This window comes from Echinops telfairi, unplaced genomic scaffold, assembly GCF_000313985.2.
Source record: "Echinops telfairi isolate 266 unplaced genomic scaffold, ASM31398v2 ScPeMD7_7468;HRSCAF=8506_0, whole genome shotgun sequence".
Classification (NCBI taxonomy): Eukaryota; Metazoa; Chordata; class Mammalia; order Afrosoricida; family Tenrecidae; genus Echinops; species Echinops telfairi.
The window spans coordinates 51,401,824-51,410,650 of NW_022111369.1; the positions used below are offsets into that span (position 1 = coordinate 51,401,824).

At 53.1% G+C, this 8,827-nt stretch overlaps 1 protein-coding gene across 4 annotated transcripts in view; it reads left to right on the plus strand.

The window, feature by feature from the left end:
• The window catches only part of TBC1D1 (TBC1 domain family member 1), a 247,413-nt gene that overhangs the window by 213,637 nt on the left and 24,949 nt on the right, over positions 1 to 8,827 (plus strand). For all 4 annotated transcript variants that reach the window (XM_045284028.1, XM_004703352.2, XM_045284030.1 and 1 more), the window contains one exon: positions 5,855 to 6,013. In XM_045284028.1, the coding sequence (XP_045139963.1) occupies positions 5,855 to 6,013 (159 nt within the window). The remainder of the gene's footprint in view (positions 1 to 5,854; positions 6,014 to 8,827) is intronic.

Genomic DNA, 8,827 nt, shown 5'->3' on the forward strand with positions numbered 1-8,827 from the left:
GGGGAGGGAGGGGAAAAATGAGGACCTAATGTTGGGGGTTTAAGTGGAGAGAAAATGTTTTGAGAATGATGAGGGCAATGAATGTACAAATGCGCTTTACACAACTGATGTGTGTATGGATTGCGATAACAGTTGTATGAGCCCCTAATAAAATGTTTGAAAAAGAAAAAAAAAGATTTGAATCACAGATTTGACAAATATATTAAGTGTAACGGAGAGTACTTTGAAAATGATAAGGTTGTTTGGTAAAAAAAATTTAAATACACTGGGGAGAGAAAAAAATCTGGTTGACTGAGGGTACTCCTTCCTACACCAGAGTGAACGATGGGCTGGTCCTGATCCACCCGCACGGTTGTTCTCAGGGTTAGGCTCACTGTGCAGTCCTGTGTCCACCCACCTTGTTGAGGGCCTTCCTCTTGTTCAGCGCCCCTCGACTTTACCAAGCATGGTGTCCTCCAGGAACCGGTCTCTTCTGGTAACCTGTCCAAAGTCTCGCCACCCTTGCCTCTAAGGAGCATTCTGATGTTTGTAGCCATCCTCTCCTCTTTAGCTATCCGTTATCTACTTGTGTTTTTGCCAGATTGCACTAATGTTGTGGGCTTCACCGCCTCTCTCTATTCCTAATGGAAGCAAGAATGCTCTAAAGGCCCGGAAACAGGAAGGCAACCAAGGAAAACTCAAGGGCTTAGTCTCCTACAAACAGGCCGACGAAGGGGAAGACTTCCTGTGCTGTTGGATCTTGGGCACATGACCCACCTTTCTGAGTCCCACTCGCCACACTTGTCAGGTGTGGGTGATCCCAGTTCCCGCTTCCCCCCCGGCTGCTGTGCGTAGGCAGTGAGCGCTCGATACCTGGAGCACACAGCGTACATCCCGGACTCCGGAAGGCCTGCTAGAGCAGCCGTTATTAGCTGTTTTTCAAGAGCCGTCTGCTGAAGGGCGGCCAGTCCGCATGGTTAGTGGGTTAGTGGGCACAGAAACAGACAAAGTATTTGGAAATGCTGTCAGCCATCAATGTAGGCTGGCTTTTCTACCAGAGTTGTTTCATTGTTGTCCGAGTTCATTTGATCGTGTCATCGGTAAAAGTCTTGGTCTGGAAAATTAAAAAGGAAAAGGAAAAACTGGTCTTTCAGAACAGGCGGTTTTGAGAAGCTCTGTTTTGAAGCCCAGCACCGGCGGTTGCAGTGCTCCTTGGAAGCATGCAGGGGTTTCTTAGCCAGTGTGTGTGGTCGGCGTCTTCCTGGGAGGTTGCAGGCCTGCCGACGCTCTCCCAGATGTGGTGCATCTGGAGTATGGGCCATGTGGCCATGTCTAACCAGGTGTGTGGGATGAGGGGCAGTGTTCCACATAGCGACATGCTGGCTTCACACAGGTGACCTCCTCCTTCCAGCCTGTAGCGCAGAGTAAAAGATGGGACGACATCAGAACCAGCCTGTGGGTAGAGGGAGGCCAACCCACTCCAGAGACCTCAGAAGAGCAAAGTCCTTGTCGGATTGTGAGAGTCACTTGTCCTGATTCACAGTGACCACGCCAGGCCCACTGGGACTGCCCCCGAGTGCTTCCTCGCCTGCAGCTGCCTGGGAGCTCACTGGCCAGGCCTTTTCTTTCTGGGAGTCACAGGTGGGCTCCAGCCACCAGGGTTCGCTTAGCAGTCAAGCACTTAACCAGTGCATCACTAGGGACTCTTTCTACACCTCTGCATTCTGGTGGCATGCTGGTTACTAACCACGAGGTCAGTGGTTTGAACCCACCAGCTGCTCTGAGGGAGGGAGGCGAGGCGTTCTGGGACCTCAGTGACTTCAGAAACCCACAGGGACAGTTCTACTCGGTCCTGTGAGGTCACCATGAGTCAGGATTGGCTCGTTGGGAGTGTGGGTTTTAAAGAAACACATGAATCCGTAGAACGTTTCAAAAGTTAAAATTGAGTCTTTGAGTATTGGGTTTGAGGTTGCCAACTTGGGTGAGGTGGGGGCAGGGCGGGAAGAAGAGTGCTTCTGTGGAATTTTAAATAATGTAAAATTCCGATTGGGTCCAAATGACTGGTCTCAAGCAGTCAGGACAGTGCGAAAGCAGTATAAGCCCAGACGTACTTTCTCGGTCAGCCTGGGCCACAAAGTGGTCACCTGAGCACTTACCCACGGGAGCCCCTTGTGAACTCTTGTTTCCCTTTGACCCAACCATGCTGTCTGGTGGAATTTCTTCTAGAAACTCATCTGACAAAAATGTCCTGGAGCAGGAGAACGCTTATTGTGACATTGATGATTGGCCCACACCCACAACTCCCCGGTGACCGTTCACATCACGTGTGGTCCTTGGAAAAGCAGACAATAGATCTATATTTAGTGATGCGACAGATGCCTGAGCTCAATGGCTAAAGGACAAAAGAAAAACCCCACGTGCAGCGTGACCTCACGTGTCACAGAGTTGCCTGTGGCCAGGATGGCCTGCAGGTGGGCTCAGGCTGGGAGTAGTGGCGAGGAGGGCCCGGGACCGGGCAGTCTTTCGTTCTGTGGCCCGGGGCCGCTCTGGTCTGGAATCAACATGATGATGGCACCTACCAGCAGCAGCAGCCACAAGGTGGCCTTGAGTGGCCCGGATGTACGTCAGAATGGCTATCGGTGTGGGGACTCTGCTGTGGCTTTGGCGTCAGTCTGCCTCCTGGAAGCTTTCCCCCCTCTTCCACGAGCCTCCCCTTCAGCAGACATCGGAAGCTCATGTGCTGTGAACGCAGACATAGACAAACCCCCATGATGTAGCATTTGCCACAGGTGGCACGTGAGCATGCGTCCTGATTTCGGGGCCTAGCCCTTTCTCTGGACACGCTCAGGAGCGTCCCGCGAGGGGTGGTGAATGCGGGTTCACGCTGATGAGGCGGGGCACCCCGTCGCCCTCTCCATCCACTTTACATTCCGGATACTGACGTTTCCTTGTTTGTTTTTTAACAGCGAGCCTGCATTACTGTGAAAGGAAAAGCAATGTTGATTAAAAGAGCCATTCGCAAAGGTCAAATCGTCTATGTGGCCCTTGTCATAAAGAGAAAAGAGAATCAAAAGCCAAGATCAGGACGTTGGAGTTTGCCAGAGCGGGGCGATAGAGCAATAGGCTGGAGCAGGGATCGCAAAGCTGGAATTGCCACTCCTGTCCCGCATAGCAACTTGGGAATTACTCAAGAGCCAGAAATGTATTTTCGACAAACAAACGAACTCACCACATTCAGAGTCATGTCATTCAAAAGTTTTCAGTTTTACTCCAGAGCCACGTGTGTGTGCCGGAAGAGCTGCACACGGCTCAAGGGCGCAGTCTGCGGAGCCTGGCTGGCCGGCTGCTGCATGCTGGCCCGGGTGCCGTGGGAGATGGCCACCCAGCAGAGGGCGAGGAGACACCCAGCAGTCTATTGGAAACTGTTGGAGGGGGCTGAGTAGTCTAAACTGCTGCATACAAACCCCTGCCTAATTTACATGCTTAAAAGAAAAGAATAAATGTAAATTAAGTGTATGTCTAATGCACACCAAGTAATTGCTGCCAGCTCTGTGATGCTACCTAAAAAAAAACCCCAAAAGAAAAATGAGGATCTAATGTCGGGGGTTTAAATGGAGAGAAAATGTTTTGAGAAATGATGTACAAATGCGCTTTACACAATTGATGTGTGTATGGATTGTGATAACAGTTGTATGAGCCCCTAATAAAATGTTAAAAAAAACCAACAACAACAAAAAAACCCAAAGCCAAAGAAAAAAAAACACCCCAAAACACTTAAAGTTAAAATTGGGTCAGAGGTCAGGATCAGGGTCTTCAGCTGGAGGGGAAGGAGGACCTGGGAAGCGTGTTTATGGGCCAAGCTGCTCACATGTCCTGAGGTCAGAAGTAAGAGTTAGAGCTGCTAGCATGTTGGGCTCTGGCGTGCGGCCCACCCACCACCCCGCCTGCAGACCCGGGGTGAGGCGGAAGGCGCAGGGGTGTGGGAAGGGTGGCTGAGGCCTTTCTCAGCAAAAACTCTGGTTGAAATAACTCTTTGTTTTCAAATCACAAAACCCAAGCATACTTTTAATTGCCAGACTGTGTGCTACTCTCCAGAGACTCGACCGACCCGTATCCTTTCCTCCAAAAAACTAAAGGCCTGATAAGATAAGGGGAGTGATTTAGTAAGGAGAGGAAATTGAAAAACTTGTGATTTGGGGAAATTTTCCAGTTTGAAAAAAAAGTTTCAAAATAGCCCCACTATAAATCACTTAGTGAACATACTGTTTCTTGACTGACATTGACTTCTAATCAGCGTTTGAAGGACTAAGAAGGAGCAGTAAGAGTGGCGTGTGTGTGTTTGTGTGTACACACGTGTACACATGCGTACACACACATACCAAGTGTATGTGTACAAACTCAAAACAACTGCCACTGAGTCATTTCTGACTCACAGTGACCCTGTGTAGGTCAGGGTCCAGCTGCCCATGACTCTCCCAGGCTGTAACTCTTCACAGCCCCATCTTTCTCTAGAGGAGCTGGCTGACAACACCCCTGATCTAGAAGGTCGCCCTTCGTTAAAGAAAAGCCCACTCTGCAGGACGCTGTCTGGTTACAGGCCACAATCTCCCCTCCTTGATTTGGCCTCCCCCTTTCCCTGCTCAGAAACACATGTCCAGCGGTTCCCCACCACCGCCAAACAGAAGTGCAGGCTTCTCGCCTTCCATCTTGCTTTTAGCAGAGGACACCCAGCCTTCCTGCTCTTCCTCCCCACATGGGCCCTCCGCTGGGGGCCGCCTGGAACGCTCCCTGGCTTCTCTCCTCTCACCTCTCTCCATCGTAAGTGAGGGGTTCCTGCAGCCTCCTCCACCGCTCTGTTAGAATGGAGCGAGCTGGCTGTGTTCACCCAACCTCCTCTCCACTGGGATCACCCCGCCTGTGGCCCCCAGCGCACGGGCATGGCAGAACACTCTCCGTTGGGGACTTGCGTGGACCTTTATTGGTGTATTCTTTACAAACACTCGAAGGGTAAGAGGAGGGCGGGGGAGGAAATGTGAGAGTGCCTGCTGGCGTCCTTTCCATTCCTGCACCACGGTCTCGTAACAGAATGTGAATTTGGATCCACGGACTGCTTTGTAGTTCATTTTACCCAGTAAGTCGTATTCAGCGCAAGTCAGTACCGTTTGCCATCAAGCGGATTCTGCCTCAGGGCAGCCTTGCGTGTCAGAGGGACTGTGCTCCGTGAGGTTTTCAGTGGCCCGGTTTTCTAAAGTAGGTAGCCAGGCCCGAGGTAGTTAATTGTGCCAACCTGGCCGATAAACACATGTGGGGTTAACTGAAGGGCGGAGGGATAAATGGCTCAGTGAGCCTCGCCTTTCTAGTTCTTGAGTCTCTTGCTTTCTGATGGTTGGACCAGGGTGCAGCTGCCTTAGCCAGTTCCCTGCTTCAGCTGGCAAGGCTCACTTCCTGCAAGATAGTCATGAAGAGAAGCTGCATGGACCTACCCCGATGCAGCCCTGGGTGCTGGAGCACCTGTGTGGAGACCCCGCCAGCGCTGAGATGCCTACACACTCACGGATTCGGCTTTCCTCCTGCAGTCATCACAATCGCATGTGTTTTGTGAGATGGAGGAGGACTTTGGGCTAATGTTGGACTTGTGAGCTTGGGCAGCACTGGGTTGGGATGTTTTCTTGATGTGCACTTACCCTTTATATAAAACTCTGTCTTACATAAATGAGTTTCTGTGGATTTGTTTCTCTAAAGACTAACACAAGGCCTTTCTTCCAAGGAGCCCCCGAGGGGCCTTGAACGGGCACCCTTACAGTTCGCAGCTGGGTGTGTCACCATGGGACACCACACAAAGGTCACTTTCTGCTTTCTGCCTCCCATCCTGAAGGTGTGCCTCGCCACCACCGGGGTGAAATCTGGAAGTTCCTTGCAGAGCAGTGCCACCTGCGACACCAGTTCCCCAGCAAGCAGCGGCCACGGGACACGCCGTACAAGGAGCTCTTGAAGCAGCTGACCTCCCAGCAGCACGCCATCCTCATCGACCTCGGTAAGTGAGCTCCCAAGGTGGGCGGCTGGAAGTGGCCCTCGCTTGGAAAAGCTGGAGGGCTTGGGTCCAAGCTGTCCGGCGATCTGATCTGCCTCTGGGTTTAGCCATTTGCTACCAGGATTTCATTGAAAAAGACCCGGAGCAGTCACCACATTCCTCCTAGGCGTCTATGAAAACCTCCCCATTTCCCCGCGGTGGCTTGTTCACCCCTGATTGGCATGGAGACCGCTGCTCGTTAAGGCTGCAGGTCCAAACAGTGGTTCCTGATAGGAGAGTGTTACAGTCAGCCAAGGGAACATCCTGGGAAGCATGTCAGCTTTCACACCGAGGCGTTGGTTTAATTTCGGGAGCCACTAAGAAGGCTGTGTGTGTGTGTGTGTGTGTGTGTGTGTGTGTGTGTGTGTGTGTGTTTGCCTTTGAAGTTTGTCTTGGAAACGGGGCAGGCCTGCCTGTGGCAGCTCACTGGCTACCTTTGCAGCCGGAGCAAGAAGAACATGTTGACTTAGGGCACATCACTCTGTACAGAGGAATTCCTGGGTGCTGCAAATGGGTGAAATACTCGACCTCTAACCAGAAGGCTGGGGCTTGAGCCCACACCCAGGGACCTTGGCAGAGAGGCCGGGGGTCTGTTTTGGAAAGATCACGACCCCTGAAAGCACGGCAGAGCGCAGAGCTGCTCTGCCCAATGGCTCTCCCAGCGTCGGAGTTGACACGATGGCTTCTGGTTTCCTTTGGTCATGATGTGTGAAAACCCGGGAACCTTTTTCTCACAGATTGTCGCAGCCTTGCCTGAGGCCCCGGGGTACGGTGGATTCTGTTATGCCTCTGTCTCCACTGTGGACAGGGCTCCCAGGGGACCCAGTGGGTCCGCTGTAGTGTGAGCTGAGCCCTGCTGCCCTTAGGAAGGCCCGTCCTGGTGGGTGCTGCCCCCGGGGCCTGCTCTCAGCACCCTGCTCTTGAGGGGCTCCTGCACCTCCACCGCCAGGATGGAGGGCCTCCCCGGCATTTGAGGTGGTGAATTGGATGAGGCGGGTGGAGTCTTGTCCATCAGGCCTCGCAGTCCACCATGAGGGCTAATTTCCTACATGGCTCTCTTGAGGCCTGCCCAAACCAAAATACCAAACTAGATGGCAACTCCGAGCGGCGCTCTAGGACAGGGTAGAAGGGCCCCCTGTGAGTTTCTGAGACGGTGACTCTTTATAGGAGCAGAGAGCCCCATCTTTCTCTGCGGAGCGACAGGTGGTTTTGAACTTCTGACCTTGCCGTTAGCGGCCCACTGAGCCACCAGGGCGGCAGAGTGACATTCTCACTATTAGCCGAGAGGTGGCCGCGTGAACCCACACTGAGGCACCTCAGAAGCCAGCCCCGCCCTGCCCACCTGCTTCTGAAAGACCCAGCCTCGACACCCCAATGACACGGGGTTCCACTCTGCACACGTGGGGCTGCCAGGAGCTGGAAACAATTTGGAGGCAACACCCCCCACCTCTTTGGGTCCAAGCCTACATGCAGTCACTGCCCCCACCTCCAGACTGGACCCGATGCCTCCGCTGGGCACTTCTGTGCCACCCCAGCCTCTGGCCCTGGTGAGACTTAACCACCGTTGTCATTATCCTCCTCATTCTTCAAGAGTAACATTTTGCCTGTGCCCTGGACAAACATCAGGAGTCCCTGGCGGCACAGGGAGTTGAGAACTTGATGGCTAGGTAAAAGCACGGAGGTTTGCATCCAACCAGCGGTGCCTGGGAAGAAAGGCCTGGTGCTCTCCTTGTGAAAATTAAAGCCACGGGAAGCTGCGTGGAGCAAAGTTCTACTCCGAAGCACCCCAAGTCAGAATCAATTTGATGGCAACGTTGGTCTGGGGGCCGAGCATTGCTTCAATCAATTACTTTCTTTAGAACTCACACTATCACAATGAGCCAGCCCTCCCAAGTCTCATAGCAGGACCCTGTCAGAGAGGATGGAACTACCCTATAAGGATTTCAATCTTGTCATTGTGGAAGCTGACTTCTCCCCCCAGAATGACTGGTGGCTTTGAACCATTGACATCTTGGTCAGTAGCTGAGTGCTTAACCCATGTGCCACCAGGTTTCCGGACCATAGAACATAATCAGATAGCTCTCATTCTGTCCCACTTTCACGCAGACTCACTGCCTTCGACACGACTCCTATGCATAGCAGGATTGGAGGACAGGGCAGCATTTGGCTCTGTGGGTTTTCAGACCCGCATTCTATCCTGGAGCAGAAAGCCTCCTCTCTCTCCCTTGGAGTGGCTGGTGGTTTCGAACTGCTGACCTGGTGATGAGCAGCCCGACGCATAACCTCTACGCCACCAGAGCTGCTGCTTTTTAAGGCTGAGGACAGTGGACACACGCAAAGTGGGGAAGCCACTTGCTGGACTCACGCAGCCCTGGCTGCTGCTGAGCAGGGTGTCCCTAGCCCCCAGGCTCCTTACCCCACCCACCCAGCCACAGTTCTGCCTCACCAGCATTGTGTCTTTGCACTCTCCTCCATGGGGTGCCACTGGGCGGGGCTCTCTGACCATGCCACCCCCTATCACATATGGAGTGGGTACTCAGGCCCCCACCCTGTGACTTACGAGGTGCTGGCGGGCTCCCCAGCCTCATGCAGCCCTCCCAGAGCCCTAGAGGTCGGCCTGCATCCTTGTTCAGAAGTGAGGAAACTGAGGCACGGAGGGGTTCAGTGTTGGCTAGCTGAGTGGAGGTCTGCTGTTGTTGGGAGGTACCACCGAGTCAGTTCCAGGCCACAGCGACCTGATCATGGGCAACAGAACCACACTGTCAGGTCTGCACCCCC